The sequence below is a fragment of the Pseudorca crassidens genome, chromosome 12, assembly GCF_039906515.1.
Source record: "Pseudorca crassidens isolate mPseCra1 chromosome 12, mPseCra1.hap1, whole genome shotgun sequence".
Lineage (NCBI taxonomy): Eukaryota > Metazoa > Chordata > Mammalia > Artiodactyla > Delphinidae > Pseudorca > Pseudorca crassidens.
In genome coordinates, this window is record NC_090307.1 from 83,460,541 (window position 1) to 83,483,500 (window position 22,960).

Consider the following 22,960-nt stretch of genomic DNA (forward strand, 5'->3'; position numbering starts at 1 on the left):
AGCACAGGCTCCGGACACGCTGGCTCAGCGGCCATGGCTCACCGGCCCAGCCGCTCTGTGGCATGTGGGGTCTTCCCAGACCGGGGCACGAACCCGTGTCCCCGGCATCGGCAGGCAGACTCTCAACCACTGCGCCACCAGGGAAGCCCCAAGAGTTGTCCTTCTGATGAGAAGAAGTGGCAGCTGTGGGAGTAGAGAGGCAGGGCCCTCATCTTTGCAAGTCTTTGGCACTGCATGACCTCTCTGAGCACCCAAGTCAGAGGTGGGAAGACCTGTTTAGCTAGGTGGACCTTCAAGAAAATTAAGATTTGAGGCAAAGAAATTTGGGGCCTAGAAGTTTTTATTCCCCACTTGGCAGAACCGTCTGAAAGTCTGAAACACTTGTGTATGACATGGCTGCGGTGGCCTTGCCTAAATCTCCATCACTAACCCTCCATCCTCACCCAACCGTCTAATAGGAACATATAGTATTTTCTCGAATTTTCCTAAACATTATGCAAAACGGCTCTTCTTTCCAAACAGATTGCCTCCCCTAAACCCTTCCAATATATAAGTTCTGGAGGTGTCACTAGATTAGTGTACTTCAGTTTCTTAATATATATACTACAGAATAATGATATGTGACCCGATACTTTCTTCCAGGTTTTTCTTTAAAGGAATAGTGGCGTTATTTAAAACAATAGCTTTTAAAAGATATGGTTAAAGCAGGGGAGAAAACAGCCCACCTGTAATTCTCGGTATTTTAACTTAGGTCCCGCGTCTGGGGAATCCTCCTAGGTCCTTGAAGCTAGGCAGTGAAGTAAAAAAGCGACTACAACTCTTGGACTACAACTCCCAAGAGACATTGTGTCCACATCCTCTGCGCACGCTCGACCTCTGTGGCTACGTAGGGCACCGAGCCGAGGAGGCGGGGCTTGGGCCTAAGCAGCGGGCCGTGGGCGGGGCTAGAGGTGTGGCCACAAAGGGGGCGGTGCTGCCGGCGAGGCCCGGAACACGCTAGCGGAGTGGAAGATGGCGGCGGCAGCGGTGGCTGCAGTCGGGACCCCAGTCGGGCTGAGGCGGAGGAGCCGCCGGTTCTGACCTCGCTCTGGCTCCAGTGCGCGCGGCGGAACGTGTGCGAGGCCCCGCGCGTCGGGAAGGGGCGGCGGCGACTGCGCGCCGCCTTGAGGAGCGTCCCGGCGGCGGCGCGGCTGCGGCTGAGGAGAGAGCCGGCTCCGGGCCTCCGCGTCCTTCTGCTCCCCGGGCCCCCCGCCTCCTCGGGGGGGCGGCGGCGGCGATGTTCTCGGTCCTCTCGTACGGGCGACTGGTGGCCCGCGCCGTGCTCGGCGGCCTCTCGCAGACCGACCCCAGGGCCGGCGGCAGCGGCGGCGGCGACTACGGGCTCGTGACGGCCGGCTGCGGCTTCGGCAAGGACTTCCGTAAGGGCCTCCTTAAGAAGGGCGCGTGCTACGGAGACGATGCGTGCTTCGTAGCCCGGCACCGCTCGGCAGACGTGCTCGGTGAGTGCCCGGCCAGGTCCCCCCTTCCCAGCCCGGGATCCGCCTCCTGGGGACTCCCCTGCTCGGGGCTTTCCTCGCTCCTCCGGGCGGTAAGAGGAGCCCGAGAGCCAGTAGTAGCTCATTTGTACGGAGCGCTTACTATGTGCCAGGCGCCTTGCCAAGCGATCCAAGGTGCGTTTTCCGCTTGAACAACCCCCATTTTAGAGATGAGGAAATTGAGGCGCAAAGCGGGCGAGCCACACGCTCAAGGTCACACAGCCTGAGAATGTGACCAGTTTGCCCGAGTCCGGAACCGCACTGTTAGTCACTTGGTAGTGCCAGCCCCGGATGATCTCGTCCCCTCCCCCGGCGACACCTGCAGTCTCCGAACCTCGCTCTGGCTCCCGCCCTCTCTCCTCTCTCCTCCCTCTGCGTGCCCCGGGGATCCCTGCTTCTTCACGCTCCTGACGCCACAGTCCGGCCGCGGGCAGCGGGATCCCGAGCCGACTGGCTGTCGTGAGCCCCACACAGCCCAGCCGCATTCTTTCGTCGTCTCGATCGAGACCAGATCTACATCCTTTTGGAAGTCTCGCAGCGGAGGCCGCTGGCCTGGTGAAAAATCACTCGCAGTGCATTCTTCCAAACTGATCTTGCCCACTTGAGGTCACTTGGGGTGTAAGAGAGTCTCCTTGACCCAAAATAGAATGGTCAAACCCTCTTCTAGACTGCGGCCAAGAAAGCCTTGAGAATTGGTTAAAGCCTTTAAAGGCCACAGGTGCTTCCAATGGCCCATTCCAGTTACACCTTAGGGTTTGGGAGTCTAGAGTTAGAGCTTGCAGAAATGGCTAAATATAATTCACAAGCGATCAGAAACTTTACCATATTGTTTGTCTTTGGAGGCAGTGCGTATGCCATAGAATCCTATGCCGTTAAATCTCTTTTAATAAATAAAGCACTTCCTTTGTAATTGAAGGACATGTTGTCATTGAACTTAGGTTCAAATGTCGCTTTGGTTTCACTTCTCAGGTGAGATTATTTTGATTACTTTAAATTTCATATTCTGAGGCAAAGTTAGGCATTGGAACAAATGGACCTGTAACTTTATGACCATAATTATTTTTTAATTTGGTCTTAGAATAACTGCTTATTATCTTTGCTTCTACTCATGTACTCTTTGTGAACATAGAACTAGAAAAGTGGTTATCAGTTTAATTCATGAAAGTCTCCATTACCTGGGTTGAAAAAAATCAGTTGGTATTTAGGCAACACTTAAGACTCCTCAGAAGGGAACTTGCAAATTTTTTTAAAAATTTTTATTGGAGTATAGTTGATTGACAGTGTTGCGTTAGTGTCTGCTCTACAGCAAAGTGAATCAGTTATACATATACCCATTCTTTTTTAGATTCTTTTCCCATATAGGTCATTACAGAGTATTGAGTAAAGTTCCCTGTGGGAACTTGCAAACTGAAGTCCTACAAATCCACTCTAAAGTCAGCTTGACCCTGACTCGGTATCTTTTTTAAAGGTCTGTCAGTGGCTGTCGCTTTTCATTACAGTTGAGGCACTTCACAATTAGAAGCTTGTGACCTGTGCTGCTTTTTCAAGTCGCACTTGTAGTGCAGCAGGATAGGGGATATTGAGCCACTAAGGTTCTGCCTTATAAATCTGTTATGTGCTGGCTTATTTGAAAGATTTGTGATTTGATTTATGATTTGGATATTTTAATGTGTCAAATTTCTAGGCTGAAGCTTGATTTAAAATTTTTTGAAGGCTCCCTTCTTAATGGAGTGGGGTATTCATAAGGAAAATTTTGGTCAAAACCATTCTGAAAAAAGTATAAACATACCATCCTGGCAGAAACCTGGCCTGGTTTGGTGCTCAGCTTTGCCACTCTGTGATCTGTAGTTTTGGATAAGAGCCTCTCAGCTCATTTTCCTCATCTAGACTAGAGGATGAAGGGAGTGGAATACCTGACCCTCGAGAACTTCCGACCATCATATCATATTTTCTTTTTGTTTTGAAAAGACAGCACCCTTTGTTATTTTGCATCTCAAATAATGGGCATTACTTCCTGTCTTATTTACATGGGCACCGTCAGGAGATTTGTTCTGTTTTACATCTGTCTCTAAACCACCAGTAGTTCTTAACTTTCCTTGGTTCACAGCCTCTTGGTTTACTGCCCAAGGGCTCTTTTGCCCCCAAAATGTGCAGAGAGACAAAAGTTTGCATAGGTCCTTGGGGACTTCACTGACCCCGTGAAGTCCATCCATGTGCCACCTAGAGGTCCATGAAGGGGTACTAGATTAAGAACTACAGCTCTGTACCCCTCTTGAAAGGAATGTTGCTAGGCATAACCAGACAGATGATTGCTTATGTGGTCTGTGGCCATATTTGACAAAGAGCCGTTTTAAGAGAGAGAGTTGCATGCAAATCAGGGAACACAGGTTCTCTAGCTAGGACTGTTTTGGAGGAGTTCTTCCAGAAAGCCTTCTTGGGAGCCACCTGATACAACTTCTGAGTTGGCCTCATTTGATCTTTGGTTTCCACAATCCAGTCCGTATGATGGTGACTTCTGTTTTATTGACACCATCCCATCCCAGGCAGGTCTGATTATCTCTTGCCGTGAAAGAGGTGATGAGTCTCAGTGAGTTTTTTTTTTTTTTTTTTGCGGTGTGCGGGCCTCTCACTGTTGTGGCCTCTCCCGTTGCGGAGCACAGGCTCCGAATGCGCAGGCTCAGCGGCCATGGCTCACGGGTCCAGCCGCTCCGCGGCATGTGGGATCTTCCCGGACCGGGACACGAACCCGTGTCCCCTGCATCGGCAGGCGGACTCTCAACCACTGTGCCACCAGGGAAGCCCTCAGTGAGTTTTTAATACTGCTTTTTACTCTGGAAGTTGGAGTGGTAAACTGAATTTCATTAAAGGGCTATGTGGAGGGAGTTCCCTGGTGGCCTAGTGGTTAGGATTTGGTGCTGTCACTGCCGTGACCTGTGTTCCATCACTGGTCGGGGAACTGCGATCACACAAGCTGTGCGGAGGAGCCAAAAAAAAAAAAAGGCTATGTCGAATAATAATGTTATGTTGAACCTCAGTGCTTTGAACCTTCTATTTCTGTAGATAATTCATTTTCTTTGGGTTGACACTGTGTTTATTGCTAAGTTATCTGTGCAACTCACTGTGGTCATCTAGGACTCTTTGTTTGGAATGAAAGCTATTTATTTCTTTTGTATTAGAAAGAGAAAGCTGATTTATTTCTTTAATTTAGAATTGGTCTGTTGTATTAGTCATGCAGTGACTAAAAGTACTTGGTGCTTTACAACATTTTTGTAGAGTCCCACTGGATTTCTTTTAGGAAAAACCAACTATGGTGGGTGTGGTGAGACATAAGAACTACTCCTATCCCCTGGAAAATTGGCAAAGGTGCTTTCTCTTTATTAGGTCCAACAGGAGTAAACTAGTACCAGCAGGAGCTATGCGCACTTTTTCCTTCTTCCCTGTGACTAATACTGAGTTCTCTTATTACTCTATATGGTATGGTTGCCTAAGTACGTAAAAATATGAGAACTGCCTAGCGTGTAACTGCTGGGCCTCCCACAGCCCTACGCCAATTAACAATAGAATCAAAGACTGTTGAGAGTTGTAAGACTTAGGAACCTTGCAATCCAATTCTTTCATTTTACTGAAGACACAACAGAGGGTCAAATCACTCTGCTAAGGTTACTCCACTAGTTAAGGGCAGAATTAGGACTAGCACCAAGATTCCCCATTCCAGTCCTCTTTCCGTTACACCACCGGTTACGTTTTCTTGACAAGATAGGTGAATTCAAAACCCATCTGTCTTCTGGTACTGTTAAAGCGTTCTGGTAATGCTTTTCTTGCTCAAGGGTATGGGGATGTGTGTGTGTGTACAACTTCTTTATTCACTCTATGACTCACTACAGTGCAAAAAAACTCCTCTGCATACTAAACAACAGTTTATTGGAAAAAAGACAGCATGGTGTATGCCATGTAAGTTCTGACTTCTGAATACTGACTTGTAAAGTAATTCTTTTAAAACTGCACAGCGTTTATTTAAGCTTGATTAAATTGAAACCTTAAAAAGAAATGAAAAATTCTAGCCTTTAGATATAATTTTGATTGTGGCCAGGAATTTGAAGTGTATTTGTGAGTAATACAGTCTTAAAAGTAGTTGTCTTGGGAATTCCCTGGTGGTCTAGTGTTTAAGACTCCGTGCTTCCACTGCTAGGGGTACAGGTTCAATCCCTGGTCAGGGAACTAAGATCCTGCAAGCCACGAGGCATGGCCAAAAGAAAAGAAAAAAGTAGTTGTCTTAAGGTATGAGGATTACACAAACAATATAAAGATAAAAATTTTATTTAGGAAGTGAATTGATTAGGCAGAATTTGATGTTTTCCAACAGTCATGGTAATTTTAATGTATTTGGTAGAACCTCTATATCTGAAAGTGAGTTGTCCTTTTAACAAAGTACTAGTCACCTTGGGAAAGTGTGTGTGCGTGCTAATTTCAACCTTTCAAGAAGCCCTCTTTCGAATTTTCCTCATCTAGATTTCAAGCTGTGTCAGGAAACTAGTCTCATTATATAGTCATAATTTTCTGAAGGTCAAAATTCAGTCTGATCCACCTGTTGACAGCAGACATAACCCTGACTGAATTTTTTTCACCTGCCATAACATTTACCTTTTAAAGTGAAAAATTCAGTAGCACAACATTCACAAGGTTGTGCAGGCACCACCACTAACTAGTTCCAGAACGTATTCATCACCCCAAAAGAAAACTCCTACCTGTTAGCAGTCACTTCCCAACTCCCCTCCCTTAATCCCTGGCAACAGAAAGTAGATTCTGACTCTACAGATTGCCTATTCTGGACATTTCATATAAATGGAATCATATAATATGCTGTCTTTTGTGTCTGGCTTTTTTCACTTAGCATAAGATTTTCAAGATTTACCCACATTGTAGCATGTATCAGTACTTCATTCCTTTTTATGGCTGAATAATATTCCATTGTATGGGTATACCACGTTAAAAAAAATTGATCTATTAATGGACATTGGGTTGTTTACACTTTTTTGGCTGTTGTGAATAGTGCTGCTGTGACACATTTATGTGTAGGCTTTTTTGTGAACATATGTATTCTCTTGGGTATATACCTAGAAATGGAATCATTGGGTCATATTGTAACTTTGCAACTTTATGAACAATATAGTTGTTTTTTATGTATTTTATATCATTAATATATAATGTTTATATATCATTAATATAATTAATAGAGGGGGAATCTTTTTTAAATGTCAGCAATCAGATATGTAAGTTCTGAGATCAATCAGTACTTTAAATATGCTGGATTTCATAATTGTGTGCTTTCAAGAGAAAATTGTGGAATGTTAACGAAGTGTGAGAGTTGTGGGTTCAGTAAAAGAGCCTTCTAGGACTCAGAAACATCAGGGTTTAAGAAGCTACTGACAAAAAAATAGCCACTGACTAGTCCTCTGACTCTTCTGAGTATTCTGGCATTCTGTAATAAATAGATTATAGGGTTGATGGATAGAGGAATTTTGCTGTTTGTTTCTTAAACTCCTGCTCCCCAATATTTTTCTCATTTTGCTATATATTGTACTTTTCATAAGGTTCTTATAAGGCACATTATTTTTAAAGTCATTTCCTCATTTGTTACACTGTCAGAACTACTTTTCCTTTGTTCAGTCTTTAATCTAGAAATTCTTGAGCTTAGTTTTAAATTTTCCTAACTTCCAGCTTCTCTCTCAATTTGTTAATAATCTCCTAAAGGAATCTGGATAAATCTTTTTTTTATAGAGCAAGTAATTGCATTTTAAAAGCATGACTGTTTATACTTTTTTAGAAAATATACTTTTGTTAAAAGATTTTAAATTGTAGCAGAAGATAAGATGTAGATGTTAACTGGTTGTGCTGTGGGGTTTTTTTGGGGGGGGCAGGGTGTTGAGGGAGTTGGGGGAACCTGGATTGGAGGAGGCTGTTCCTGAACTTTAGCACTGCTTTCTGGAACTGGGCAATACATAACCTGAATGGTTGCAACAGTATCCAAGTGGAGTTTGTACTTGTGTATGACTCAAGAAGTACTACACCAGGTCAGAGTATTTGACCTACAACCATGTCCTTTGAATAAATGCCTATGTCAGGTTTGAATAAACGTTTATGTCAACTTCAAACTAAATGGCAAATTCATTTTATATAGGTCCCCGTGCCTTTTAGAGAGGCCTTACCTGGGGCTTTAGGTTCAGAATTTTTAGGGAAATGCTTTGGAAAGGTAAGTTGACAGTTTCTTTCTAAAGAAATTTTACTTTTTCTAGTCAGTTGAAAAATGGTGTGCCTTGTGGGTTTGCCTTTCAAAATTAGTGATAACTTTTGGTCTCATTTTAAGAACTGGTTACCTAGATCCTAATTTTTATCATTAGTAATAAAATTCAGTGATCTATCTTGTTTGAGAGTTGTCAAATATTTTAAAAATCTGATAGTTTTCTATCTCTCTGAGGTCTAAAATCATTTGTTTCCTGTTATTAAACAATTCACAGTTTACAGAATTGCATCATAAATCAAAACTTTTTTGCAAAAGCTGACCAACTGCAGGAGGCATTGGGCTGATAACACACTTACTTATTTAAACTTAAGTTGACAAGTGGCACGGATCTTTCAGTTTAAAATTTTAAAGAAGAAAAGATGCTAAATACTTTTGAATGGGATCCCAAACAGGATTTCGGTGGATAGGGTGGGGGTGAGGGAGCAGAGCCTTTTCTTTAAAGAGTGGGAAATACTTCACTCTGTTTTCTCCTAAACATTTATTCAATATCTGACACAAAATATGGTTCAACTTACCAGTGTTTTATACATATACAGTGCTTTAGATTTTACTTATTTTTTTTGGCTGCGTTGGGTCTTCGTTGCTGCGCGAGGGCTTTTCTCTAGTTGCAGACAGCGGGGGCTACTCTTCGTTGCTGTGGGCGGGCTTCTCATTGCGGTGGCTTCTCTTGTTGCGGAGCATGGGCTCTAGGCTTGCAGGCTTTAGTAGTTGTGGCTCTTGGGCTTAGTTGCTCCGTGGCATGTGGAATCTTCCGGGATCAGGGCTCGAACCTGTGTCCCCTGCGTTGGCAGGTGGATTCTTAACCACTGCACCATCAGGGAAGTCCCTAGATTTTACAGTGTATTTTTATATTTTACCTTATTTAATCTTTTAACTATGAAATAGTTGCTCTTATTTCTGCTTAATCTGCATCTATTTCCTCATCTATGAGGCTGACTCGTCAGTAAGGTTAGTATCAAAGCTGGGACTTGAACCTAAGTTTTCTCTTGCGCATCTAGTGCTTTTAAATAAATGGTTTTGTTTTGCGCTTATAAAAGTAATACATGGGGCTTCCCTGGTGGCGCAGTGGTTAAGAATCCGCCTGCCAATGCAGGCGACACGGGTTCGAGCCCTGGTCCGGGAAGATCCCACATGCCACGGAGCAACTAAGCCCGTGCGCCACTATTAATGAGCCTGTGCTCTAGAGCCCACGAGCCACAACTACTGAGCCCGTGTGCCGCAACTACTGAAGCCTGCGCGCCTAGAGCCCGTGCTCTGCAACAAGAGAAGCCACAGCAATGAGAAGCCCACGCACCAGAACAAAGAGCAACCCCCGCTCAACACAACTAGAGAAAGCCCACGCGCAGCAACGAAGCCCCAACGGAGCCAAAAATAAATAAATAAATAATAATAATAAAAAAAGTAATACATGTTCACAAAAGCACAGTGTAAAATACCTGTAACTCATAACTCAATTATAGTCAGTATGGTTTCTTCTAGCCTTTGTGTATATACAATTGTATGTATACATATTAGTAAATAAGATTGGGTTAGTGTGTATTCTGCTCTGTAATGTTATTGTTATGTAATGTAGCTTGAGCATACTTCCGTAATAAGCATAGCTATCATATTTTACTGTGTATATAGTACATGAAGCCCTCTATTTTTATTTATTTAGATTATTTCCAATTTTCTGTTACAAGTAACACTAGAGTGAATACCTCTACATGTAAGTATTTCCTTAGGATAAATTCCTTGAAGAGGAGATCCTGAGTCAAAGGCTGTGAACTTTTGAAAGGTTTCTGATTTAAATATTAGTGTAGCTCCCTCCAGAAAGGTTATACTAATTTATACGTTTCCATTTGCTATGAAATTACTCTCATCAGTAAGCTTATTGTTGATCTTGAGTCTGTCACATTTAACAATTTATAAGTTTACTAGGTTCTTAAACAGTTGTTTTTGAGGTGAGTAAGTTTGTAGCTGGTGAATAGTTCTAGGACGGATTGAATTGTTGGTATGAATCCCAAGGGTTACAAAATGACTGCAAAAACTTTGCCAGAGACTGCAAAAGTGACTTACTACAAAGAGTGCTTTCTGTTGAGGGACCGAGTACTATTTTGACTCAAGCCAGTTCCAACACATTTTTGCAGTGATTTTTCTTTTACTCATTCCCTCATGAAGAGGAAACTTCTTTCTTTTTGTACTACTGTGACTGTACATTTCGATCTTTCAAGGATGCCATCTCCAGTAGGTTTTTTGACTTATCAAAATTTGTCTGTGCTGTCATTTGAGGTAGATGCAAAAGGTTAGCTGTGCTGAATGAAGCCAACAAAAAATGCTTCTGTTTTCACATCAATGTTTGGATAGCAGTTTTGAGTAAGAAAATAGATTTGAGCTATTTACATTAGAGCTGGAAAACTGTTCCTGGCCTCTAGTTTGAATACTAATTGGTAATATGGTCATCAGTGTTTCTGTGAAATGAGAAAGTCTAAACAGAGGTGTCATTTATGCATGTATTGTTTTTAAAAATTCACTTCTCTTGGTTCTTGAGCTGCAACGTTGATCTTATTTTCTTGTTCATGTACCCTGAATTCACTGAACAATCAATGGTCTTTGGTGTGTTTTGTGAATACATTCTATACATACATATTAAATAATTTACAGATCGTCTGAATTCAGTGAAGCCAATTAATCTATAACTATCTTTTATTCTTTCATCAGAATTTCAAATTGAGAAATGGTTGGCCTGCCTTTTTGTCAGTGGCCTGAAGGAGAAAAAAACTTTTCCAACATTCTAGTCTGGTGGTTAAAACTGAAGTAAAAGGGCATGGGGCAGTGTTTTTACCCTCTGGATCATTATCAAAACTTCTCTGAAAACATACATAAGGTGGTGTACTAAGGGGAAAGGATAAATTGAGAAGCCTGAAATGGAGCCTTTGTTTCAAAACTAGTTCATGCAGTAAATGCACTATTGTATATGAAAAGTAAAATATAGATGTATCTGTTAGCTTTTATTTTATAAAGAGTTTCTAAAACAGGCTCCCTTTTCTTGCAATGTGACTTAGAATTCCAGAATCTTATATCTTAGAAAAAGGAACTCTCGAGAGAATTTGTCCTCCTGCCCTTTCTTTCACAGATGAGAAAACTAAAGTTTAGAGAAGTTATTTGGCCAGTGTCCTACAGCCAGTTAGTGGCAAAGAAAGCTGGGAGCTGTGTCATCTCCAAGACTCCTTTTCAAGGCTCTTTCCATCCAGCCTTATTTTAACAGTCTGTGAGAAGAGGGCACAACACCTTGTGCAACTCTAGGATGAGATAATGGTTCATTCTCTCTCTCTCTCTCTTTTTTTTTTTTTTAATTTTTATTGGGGTATAGTTGATTTACAATGTTATGTTAGTTTCAGGTATACAGCAAAGTGAATGTTATACATGTATCCACTCTTTGTTTAGATTCCTTTCCCATATAGGCCATTACAGAGTGTTGAGTAGAGTTCCCTGTGCTACGCAGTAGGTTCTTAATAGTTAATCTGTTTTATATATAGTAATGTATATATGTCAATCCCAATCTCCCAGTTTATCCCTGCCCCCCCCACCCTTATCCCCAGTGGGTTCATTCTCTTTTTGTAGTTCTCAGATGAAAGTTGCTTTATCAGAATGTTGGTATTCTAACTTACCAGTACAGTCAACTGAATTCATTGTTTACTGGTTGTTTCCTGTTAGTCCTTGACAGGTGCTGGGGAAAAGACCACGAACAAAACAGACTTTAGCCTTGCAGTTTCACGGTCTGGGGGAGAAGGTACACATATGCACAGGAACAGAAACGTTAGATATTGTGGAAGCATGGAGTCAGGCCCCGAGAGATGGGTTTTTCAATAAACTGAGGCAAGTGAGGAGAAGATTGGCAAGGCTCTCCAGATTGAGGGATCAGCAAATGCACAGTAGAAGACTTCCCAAACTACAGCTGTTTTGTAGCTAGAGCGTAGTTTGGGCTGGCGGGGTGGCATTGGGAGGATGGTTGAGAATTGATGTTAGAAAACAGGTTATGACCAGATTGTCAAAGGTCACAGTTGCCATATTGGGTGTTGTTCCGTTTTTTGGTTTTGGTAGAAGCTATAGGAGGTGTTTTTGCTTTTGTTGTTTTGGGTTTAGTTTGTTTTTTTTGTGAAGAAGCAGCACATTTAGATGGTACAAAATTGAAAAGGTATTCAAAATTCAAAAGGGTGCATAAAGTCTCCCTCTCACCCATGTCTCCTAGCTGCAAAAGTTCCTCTCCCAAAAGAAACCAGTGTTGAAATAAAAACAAAAGTAAACAAATGGGACCTAATGAAACTTAAAAGCTTTTGCGCAGCAAAGGAAACCATAAAGAAGACCAAAAGACAACCCTCAGAATGGGAGAAAATATTTGCAAATGAAGCAACTGACAAAGGATTAATCTCCAAAATTTATAAGCAGCTCATGCAGCTTAATAACAAAAGAACAAACAACCCAATCCAAAAATGGGCAGAAGACCTAAATAGACATTTCTCCAAAGAAGATATACAGAGTGCCAACAAACACATGAAAGAATGCTCAACATCACTAATCATTAGAGAAATGCAAATCAAAACTACAATGAGATATCATCTCACACCAGTCAGAATGGCCATCATCAAAAAATCTAGAAACAATAAATGCTGGAGAGGGTGTGGAGAAAAGGGAACCCTCTTACACTGTTGGTGGGAATGTAAATTGATACAGCCACTGTGGAGAACAGTATGGAGGTTCCTTAAAAAGCTACAAATAGAACTACCATATGACCCAGCAATCCCACTACTGGGCATATACCCTGAGAAAACCATAATTCAAAAAGAGTCATGTACCAAAATGTTCATTGCAGCTCTATTTACAATAGCCCAGAGATGGAAACAACCTAAGTGTCCATCATCGGATGAATGGATAAAGAAGATGTGGCACATATATACAATGGAATATTACTCAGCCATAAAAGGAGACGAAATTGAGCTATTTGTAATGAGGTGGATAGACCTAGAGTCTGTCATACAGAGTGAAGTAAGTCAGAAAGAGAGAGACAAATACCGTATGCTAACACATATATATGGAATTTAAGAAAAAAAAAATGTCATGAAAAACCTAGGGGTGAAACAGGAATAAAGACACAGACTTACTAGAGAATGGACTTGAGGCTATGGGGAGGGGGAAGGGTAAACGGTGACAAAGCAATAAAGAGGCATGGACATGTATACACTACCAAACGTAAGGTAGATAGCTAGTGGGAAGCAGCCGCATAGCACAGGGAGATCAGCTCGGTGCTGTGTGACCGCCTGGAGGGGTGGGATAGGGAGGGTGGGAGGGAGGGTGACGCAAGCGGGAAGAGATATGGGAACATATGTATATATATAACTGATTCATTTTGTTGTGAAGCTGAAACTAACATACCATTGTAAAGCAATTATGCTCCAATAAAGATGTTTAAAAAAAATAATAATAATAATAATTTCAAACCATACAAAGTATGTTCTCTAAACACAATGGAATTAGAAATCAATAGCATAAAATACCTAAAAAAAAAAAAAAAAAGAAACCAGTGTTATCAGTTTCTTGTATATTCTTCTAGAGAATGTTCTTAGAAATACAAGTATATACATGGAAGGTATTTGACTAGAAGTGTAATATGGACATAGCAATCTTGTTTAAAAAAAAGATAAAGAGGGTGTAATGGGAGAACAGGAGGCAAAAGATCAATTAGGAAGCTACTGAAATAGTCTGAGCTAGAATGGGCTTTAACTTAGGGTACTGGAAAGTAATTGGGCTTAAGGCACATTGCAGACAAAGAATCAACAGGACTTAGTGATAACTGGACGAAGAGGGTGAAGGAGAAAGAGAAATTGGAGTTGATTTTGAGGTTTTGCTTCTGGAAGCTTCTTTAAGGTTTCTAGCCTGGAAGTGTGGGGTGGTTTGGGCTGCCATTAATCAGGTTAGGAAATGCAAGAGAAGAATCAAAAGTTTGGGAATTGAAAACAGGGTAGCAGAGACATTTCAGAGGTAGAATTATCTGGTTCGTGGCATGCTTGGATCCAGCTGGTCTTTATTGAGTCCTTAGTGCTCTGACAGTGAGTCTCATTAGAATCACCTGTATAGTTTGGATTTGTATGCTTTGTTACAAGGCCCAGGCCTACCCTGGGCACACTGGCTCAGGAGGTAGGGCTTGGGTTCCACAGGTAATCTCAATGTGCAGCAAGAATTGAGAACTGTTGTGCCAGGAACCAGACTAACACTCCAGAATGAAAGACGTTACCAGTATGAAAAAGACTCAGCCCTGAAGGGGATCACATTACGGAGTGGGAGAAAGGAGACAGGAAAGTCATGATACAGGCGCTGCTGTTATTGTAGTGACCTAGGGAGAGGGTTAGGCCCACTAGCATTTCTGTGTTGGTTGTCATTATAAGATTTCCCATTTAAAATGAGAAATTTCTAAGTCTGAACCCTGGCACACAGTAGGCAGCAGGCACTTAAGAGGTATTTGTTAAATAAGGTTACTTCAGTCAGTTCTGGAAAATAATTTATTTTTTCAAGGTGTAGATGAATCTTTTTTTCTTCGTTTATTTTTTTGGAGACAAATATAGATTTGTCCCTTAGTGCTTGAAAATGTTGCTGTTTAAATGTTTAATGGAATATTGAATGGTGGTGGATGTGTGACCAGAAAAGCTGAGTGGACCACTCATCTTTTTTTTTTTTTTGCGGTACGCGGGCCTCTCACTGTTACGGCCTCTCCCGTTGCGGAGCGCAGACTCTGGACGCGCAGGCTCAGCGGCCATGGCTCACATGCCCAGCCGCTCCGCGGCATGTGGGATCTTCCCGGACCGGGGCACGAACCCGTGTCCCCTGCATTGGCAGGCAGACTCTCAACCACTGCGCCACCAGGGAAGCCCTCATCTTTTAAACATTATATATGAGTGGGAATTGTCTTTTGATTGTGACCATAGACCAGTGTTTGTAGAGCTTGCAGCCAACACTGATCAAAGACTTTTTTTCTGATTGCTACAGGGCAGACCGGTCTATATACTGTTATTTGGCCTTTTTTTTTTTAATTTATCTTTGGCTGCATTGGGTCTTCGTTGCTGCGTGCAGGCTTTCTCTAGTTGCGGCAGGCGGGGTCTACTCTTCATTGCAGTGCAGGGGCTTATTGTGGTGGCTTCTCTCGTTGCAGAGCATGGGCTCTAGGCACACAGGCTTCAGTAATTGTGGCACGTGGGCTCAGTAGTTGTGGCACACAAGCTTAGTTGCTCCATGGCATGTGGGATCTTCCCAGACCAGGGCTCGAACCAGTGTCCCTTGCATTGGCAGGTAGATTCTTAACCACTGTGCCACCAGGGAAGCCCTGGCCTTAAGAGAGACATAACTCTCATTTATTGCATGTTGGCCGTGAGCTGAGCACTGTGACGAGGCACTCTTTAACACCATTATCCGTGTTCCTCACACCAGCACTGTGACGTTCATGATTTTATTCCCATTTACAGGTGAACATAATGAGGCTCAGAGAGCTACCCAAGACACCTTTAGTACACCTCATCCTAATCCTGGAGCTGGAATTTGAACCCAGATCTGACTCCAAAGCCTTGCCCAGTGTGTGTACACTGCCTTTTAAGTCAGAAATGATCATTTAAAACTTCGTTTTACTGGGTCTTTGCTGGGTCTGAGTACTATTTAGTTATAACTATTCCTAGGCTAATAATTGAGCAAAGCCCCTTAATTAAAGCAGATAAAGGCCTTAGCGAGCCTGTTGAACTAGTCAGTAGGCCACAGGAACTTTGGTGGCCTCAGGCCAGCCCTTTGCTTCTGGGGGACCTCCTAAATACCTTAACTCCTGCAGTGCATTGTTTTGGCTAATTGCTGGTGAGAGGTTTGTGGCAGGGGTGTGATAGGCATTTACCTAGAGGTGAGGTTTCTCTGCTCTTAGAGCTGTAACCTCCGCCTTTATTACTTGTACTTTATCCATATTAGTCGAAATCGCAGGGAACTGCCCAAAATGCCTCTCTCCTCAGCCTCCTCCTCCCCCACAACTCGGTATTTTCATCCTTCCAGGCTCAAATCAGACACTTCTCCATGAATGCTTTTCTAATTCCTTTAGCTAGATGTAATCTGATCTTCCTTGCTTTTGGCTTTAGTGGTACATGTTTATTTTGTTTTATTATAGCCATTTATCTTAAGCTGCTCCAATTCCCTGCACTACCACTTGATTTTAAGTTCCTCTGGGCGGGAAATCTTTTATTGTATGTAAATCCCTTTGGCTCCCTTTCACCACATGTCTTGCATATAGGAGATGTTCAATAAAATGTGTTGACTAACTTTAATATTGAATGTAAGTGTAAAATGCAATTCTTAACTGAATTCATATAGTTTATCATCTCTCCCATAAAGGCAACATGTACTCATTACTGGAAAAATGGGGAAGTATGGAAAATAAAAAGAAGAAAAGGACTTCCCTGGTGGCGCAGTGGTTAAGAATACGCCTGCCAACGCAGGGGACCCGGGTTTGAGACCTGGTCCGGGAAGATCCCACATGCCGCGAAGAAACTAAGCCTGTGGGCCACAACTACTGAGCCTGTGCTCTAGGGCCCGCAAGCCACAACTACTGAGCCTGCATGCCACAACTGCTGAAGCCGGCGCGCCTAGAACCGGTGCTCCGCAACAAGAGAAGCCACCGCAATGAGAAGCCCACGCACCACAACGAAGAGTAGCCCCCATTGCCGCATCTAGAGAAAGCCGGCACACAGCAACAAAGACCCAACTCAGCCAAATAAATAAATAAATCTTAAAAAAAAAAAAAAAGATTACTTGTTCTACCCCCTCAAAGGTCATTACTTAGTTGAACAATATATAGGGGAAATATAATTAATTTTCAGAAATTAAGGGTCAGTTCTTGGCAAGCTTTTTTATTTTTAAAATTTATTTATTTTTGGCTGTGTTGGGTCTTCATTGCTGCACGCGGGCTTTCTCTAGTTGCAGTGAGTGGGGGCTACTCTTCGTTGCGGCGCGCGGGCTTCTCATTGCGGTGGCTTCTCGTTGCGGAGCACAGGCTCTAGGCGCGCGGGCTCAGTAGTGTGGCTCACAGGCTCTAGAGCACAGGATCAGTAGTTGTGGCGCACGGGCTTAGTTGCTCCGTGGCATGTGGGATCTTCCCGGACCAGGGATCGAACCCATGTCCCCTGCATTGGCAGGCGGATTCTCAACCACTGTGCCAGCAGGGAAGACCTTAACTTGGCAGGCTTATTGAAAAGAATTATGTTCTCACTTTTTTAAAAAAGCGTTTGTGCCAGGGTTGCATGTGACTCGACCTCTCCCAGAGGGTGGTGTTTTAGTAAAAAGCAGCTCTTATTTTTATAGAGGGGTGGAGAAAGCAGGGGGTAAAATAGTATCCTCTTTAGGGTTAGGTCATGGTATATGGCTTAATTGTTGTAAATATTAGGTTAACCTTTAAGACCGAAATTCTAGATCTAATCTTATAAATAGAAGGAAAAATTTTCTCTTAGCCTACAGGGCCAGTACAAGTAGACACACATCAGATAGCTGGACTTTAATTGCTGTTACTTTCTTATTTAAACGTTAAATTATTAGGCATTGTGTAACATTTTCTAATATCTAAAAACTAACAGAAGCCTCAGCTTTAATAGAAGGCCTTAATTCTGTAACACACTAAGGTCCCTGTCTCTACTGTTCATATCTTAAAATAAGTGTGAGCCCCCCAGATGATTTGTCTGTTGCTTCCTCCTGTCTAGAAAGCATTGCTGACAGCATTTAGCATTTGAGGAAGATACTGTTGCAGCTCAGAAAGGAGTGAAGTGACCTTTATCTGTGACTTAACCTTCAACTTTATAAGATACCCAAGGTCCTCAGCCACAGTTAAGTCAAAACATATCATTCCACATTAAATATTTGGTATTTAAACAGAAGAGCTAGAGGAAGTTAGAGGAAGACCATTTTTCTTTTAAAAAGGTTGACTTTGAGTTTCTTTGCCTTCACACTATCATTTCCTAATCGTCTTCTACCACCCAGAGTAGTCTGGAGATTACTGTCTCTAATTAATGAAATATTCTGGACAATGGGTTTAAATGTGTATATGTATGTGTGTGCATTTTAATTTGATTAATTATTAAGTAGTTTCAGGTTTACTAAGCTAGAAAGGAATAGTTATTTTGTTTAGAATTCTAAAACATAAAATAGGACATTTATTCCTGCTTTGAGTCTGTATTTGAGTTTTATTAACTGTCCTGGACAGTACTATTTCTTTTATTTATTTATTTTTGGATGCGTTGAGTCTTCGTTGCGGCACGCCGGCTTTCTGTAGTTGCGGTGAGCCGGGGCTGCTCTTCGTTTTGGCTCATGGGCTTCTCATTGCAGTGGCTTCTCTTGTTGCGGAGCACGGGCTCTAGGCGCATGGGCTTTGGTAGTTGCAGCACGTGGGCTCAGTAGTTGTGGCGTGTGGGCTCTAGAGCGCAGGCTCAGTAGTTGTGGCTCACGGGCTTAGTTGCTCTGCGGCATGTGGGATCTTCCCGGGCCAGGGCTTGAACCCGGTCCCCTGTATTGGCAGGCGGATTCTTAACCACTGCACCACCAGGGAAGCCCTGGACAGTACTATTTCTTGAGCAGGATTTGAGTTTTGCTTATAAGTGTCCCTTTTTATACATTTTGTCATAAGGTTGAACCTTTCTTCCTTCCATTCTTTCAGCTTTATTGCCTCAGCTTTGAGTTAGCTGTTCTGCTTAGAGATCTTGAGTTCTTTTTTTAATGTTTATTTTATTTATTTATTTTTGGCTGCATTGTGTCTTTGTTGCTGTGCACAGGCTTTCCCTAGTTGCGGTGAGTGGGGACTACTCTTCATTGCGGTGGGTGGGCTTCTCATTGCGGTGGCTTCTCTTGTTGCAGAGCACGGGCTCTAGGCACGCAGGCTTCAGTAGTTGTGGCTCACAGGCTCTAGAGCGCAGGCTCAGCAGTTGTGGCGCATGGGCTTTGTTGCTCTGTGGCATGTGGGATCTTCCCGGACCAGGGCTCGAACCCATGTCCCCCCGCATCGGCAGGCGGATTCCGAACCACTGCACCACCAGGGAAGCCCAAGATCTTGAGTTCTTGACGTAGACTTGGTATCTGGAGAATTAGAAGATGCAGGTTTCATTGGGACTAATGCGTAGTGGTTATTTTGGGGAAACTTCTTGCAAAGGGAATATATCACTTGTTAAAGCAGGAAGAACGTGATAATCTATATAATTTCACCTCTAGAGAACTGAAAGGAGTGTTAATCAAAGCAAATTGTACTTTTCTGAATAAATCAACTTTTGAATACATTTTTCCAGTAATCCTTCTTTTTGTTCCCTTTGGGATAATTGTTTGCAGAAGGATTTCACAGTCCTGAATCACAGGGGAGTGTTTTTAATGCCCAGATAGTTGAGGCTTCAGAATTGTTGATACAAGTGTGATCTGTTCCATTTGATAGAAATTGAGTTTATACTCTGATCTCATTTTTCTCTAGTTATAATGCTTCATGTTATGATGCCCCTAGACAAATAAGGTTGGCTTTGAGACCACTAGACTATAGTATTTGAAGAAGAGCCTTGGCATCTGAAAAGAAGCCGGCTGTAGCACTGCAATAGATACTGCCTAACCAGTTCCCTGTCAGATGAGTGCTCACTGCAGAAAGTGTAAAACCAGATATCCTTATCCCTTGAGTACAGAGGGTCTCCTGCTGCTTTTATTATTCAACTCTTGTGATCCAGCCAGATTCTTACTCAATTTCTCCTCTGGAGTTTCAGTTCACTATCAGGTACCCATCCTAGTAGATAGGAGATGTGTTTCACTGATGGAAAAACAATCCCTGTAGAACCATCCTACTTCATTAGGGAGAGTATGAGGCTCAATGTAAAATGCTTCGAGATCATCAAAGATGCAAGGAATAAAGCTCTATATTACCTTTGGGTACTACTTAGTATTTGAAATTCTGCCAGAGCTATTGGATAAAATCAAATTACCTATTTTTCTTCACTGATGCTTATATTAAAATTGAAATTTAGTATTTATTTTTTGGGTATCACTTTCTTCTGGAAAATGTCTTGTAACTAATTGCATGTCAATCTGAAGTTGAGTGTAGTAAGAAGAGTTTAAGAAGAACGGCAGCCTCATGCTGATGGCTGATAATGGATAATGATGGAGAGACTCAGGCTGATGATCGCTTAGTTCAAAATCTTTTTCAAGGTGAGCCTTTTGCCAGCTACACAGTTAGGTGGCCAAATGCAGTTGGAAGGAGGATTTTTAAGCTTCCACAATTTCAGCTTACTTACCAAATCTTTTTTCCTTGAATTTTCTGGTTAGAATAAAGCTGTTAAGTAAAATTCTGCATTAATAACAAGCTAAGTGATTTTTTTTCAAGTACATCAAAGTTTTGTTTTTATATGATTATAACTAAGGCAAAGACAAAAAAGTATTAATCAGAAAAATGAAAATTGTTACTTTAGGAATTTTCTTCCTATAAAAAAATATATTTAAATGATGGGAGATAACACCAGAATTACTCTTTCTCCTTCTCTCTTTACTTTAGAAAAGCAATCTACGGAAAACTTAGCAAAATATTTTATAAAAATCATAAATATAAATATTTTCTAGTTGGCTATTTCCCACTTCATAAAACTTGACATTTTCAGTTGTAAATGGTACAACTAAAGGAATTTTCTGTGCCCTGTAGTCTCTTCTCAGCTTTTTGCTCAGCTATTTCAGATATGTAACCATTATCTTAATCTAATAATGGTTTTAATTGGATTTTAGGTCAAAGGAAACACTTAAGCTAGACGTGCACTGACAGAATGTTATTAATGGAGACATAAGGTGATTACAGTGAGTTAAATGAAATAGCTTCTATATTGGTGCAAACTCTTTATCTTGGCATTCAAAGCCTTTCCAGTTCAGTCCACCTTTTCAACTTCACCTCTCTTTACCGCTAAAGAAATTATATCATTCTGACAAATTGGATTACTTGGCTGTTTCCTAAACTTAATCAGTTATATCTGTGTTTGTAATTTGATGCCTGAAGTAAGATGCAAATCGCAAGTGAGCTGTTTGGCCAGGAATTCTCGTTCCTAAGATAAGATCCCCCTTAAGTCCTTAAACTTTTTACTCTATACTCCCTGAGCATCCAGTCCATTCTGTGGTGTCAGTACTGGACCTTTGTCAAAGAACTGGCAGTGCAGACTCTTAGTTCCTGACTTCATACAGAACATTTCCACAAAAATGCCCTACCGGTGCCTGAAACTCAGCATACCTGAGACAGAAGTCAGTATCTTCTAAAGGCATTTTCACCCCCTCCTAACTGGGGAATCATCTAATCAATATTCATTCCTGAAATCCAGAAACCTATTGATATAAAATGTATTGATGGAGAGCCGTCTTGTCTTTATGTCCTTTGTATTTCCAGTGGTTGTCTATTCTACTTTTCTCATTACCTCTAACCTAAAATCTTGCAGCTGATGCCTGACCTCTTACCTCTCTGAACCCGTTCTGTCCACTGCTGTCAGGATTTTTTCTAAAATATAGATTGGATTATATCACTTGTACCCAGAAACCTTGTGACTTTTTATTGTCTAGAGCAGTGCTCTTCAGTAGAAATATACTGTAAACTATATATGTAATCTTAAATTTTCTAGTAGCCACATTTAAAAAAGTAAAATGAAACAGATGGTGTTAATTTCAATTAACATATTTATTTAACCCAGTATATCTAAAATGTATGTTCAACATGAAACTAAGACATTTTACAATCTCGGGGGTACTACGTTTTTGGAATCCAGAGTGTATTTTACATTTAACAGCACATCTCAATCCATGCTAGCCACATTTCAAACTGAATAGCCACATGTGGGTAGTGGCTCCTGTATTGGACAACACAGGTCTATAGCATAAAGCTTAAAGTTCTTGGACTGCAATTTTGGGCACCCCACAGCTTCAGCCCCTGCCCTGCGTATTTCAACTTCTCCCCACTCACCCAAGCCCCACCCACACCTAATTTGCCATTCTTTTCCTTTAATTACTCTTCCCTGCCTGAGGAAATCTGACTTACCTTCCAGGGCCAGATCTGAATGCCACTTCCTAGTGAAAGCTTGCTCCATTCTCGCAGTGCCCCATAAGCATTAACCACTTGCTCTTGACTCTTCTGTAGCAGCATTTGTGAGAGCCGTTTGTCTAGATCCCATGAGTGAGTAGTCTAGCTGCCCACTAGAAGGTGAGCTTCCCGGAGGCAGGATATGTCTCCCTCAGCTTCTGTTTCCTAGTATTCACTGTAGCCTCCATTTGTTCTTAGGGATATTCTTATCCATTGTTGTTTGATATCTTCAAGATCTGAAGCAATCTCTCCTTTAACAGTTGTTTTCTTTACCTCTGAATGAAATTTCCCTTTATATCTGGATCAGTTCCACGGTTCCACTGTGGATTGAAGCTTTTGCTTATGCAAGAGAGGAAATATTCATTTTCTTATAGAAATAACTGCCTAATATGAATTAAACTAGGTTTCAAATGTAGGTTATTCTGGTTTTAGCCTGGTTCTAATCCCAAATATAACTCTTCCTGTTATATAACTTGTTCTTTGTAAGTAAATTATGTATGTATACTAAGACTTTTTTCACACAGCTTTATTGAAAAGTTTATATGCTTTTTGAATCTCATTTTCCCCCTAAAGAGTCTTGGCCAATGGAGTTTTGCCTGTGTTCTTTTTCCCATATAAGAGCAAACAGGTGCCTGAAAGGTTACGTCTATTCTGGGAGAAATCTGATTAATGTTGAAGGGCTGTGCCAGGTCAGACTCTATAACCTGCTGACAGATTATTTAGTGAGTGCCGGGATCAACTCTCAACATTATCTCAGGTTTTAATGGTTTTCTTATGAAGGGCATTTGTAGATGAAACCAGTTTGTATTTAAAGTTAATTGTGGCTCTTAGATCAGAAACTGGTTAAGAAATTCTTCCCTCAAGCAAACAGTAGTTTGAGAAGAATGAATGATTCATCAGATGGAGTTGCAAGGACTATGATTGCATTCTGTGTTTTTAACACAAATTGTTGCATTTAAATCATGGTAAAATCTTATCCCTGGTGACGTAAGAATTCCTCAAAAGAAG

The 22,960-nt window shown here is 41.7% G+C and overlaps 1 protein-coding gene and 1 long non-coding RNA gene across 2 annotated transcripts in view; one reads left to right on the forward strand and one right to left on the reverse strand.

Moving 5' to 3' along the window:
• Positions 1-977: 977 nt before the first annotated feature.
• The window catches only part of PPTC7 (protein phosphatase targeting COQ7), a 40,132-nt gene continuing 18,149 nt past the window's right edge, over positions 978-22,960 (forward strand). Inside the window, exon 1 of the mRNA XM_067700877.1 lies at positions 978-1,499. Within this exon, the coding sequence (XP_067556978.1) occupies positions 1,277-1,499 (223 nt within the window). The 5' untranslated portion in view covers positions 978-1,276. The remainder of the gene's footprint in view (positions 1,500-22,960) is intronic.
• On the reverse strand, positions 17,372-22,719 carry LOC137203880 (uncharacterized). Its single transcript, XR_010933361.1, has 2 exons — positions 21,911-22,719; positions 17,372-18,954 (listed from the first exon to the last, which is right to left on the reverse strand). It is a non-coding gene; the product is annotated as an uncharacterized lncRNA (long non-coding RNA).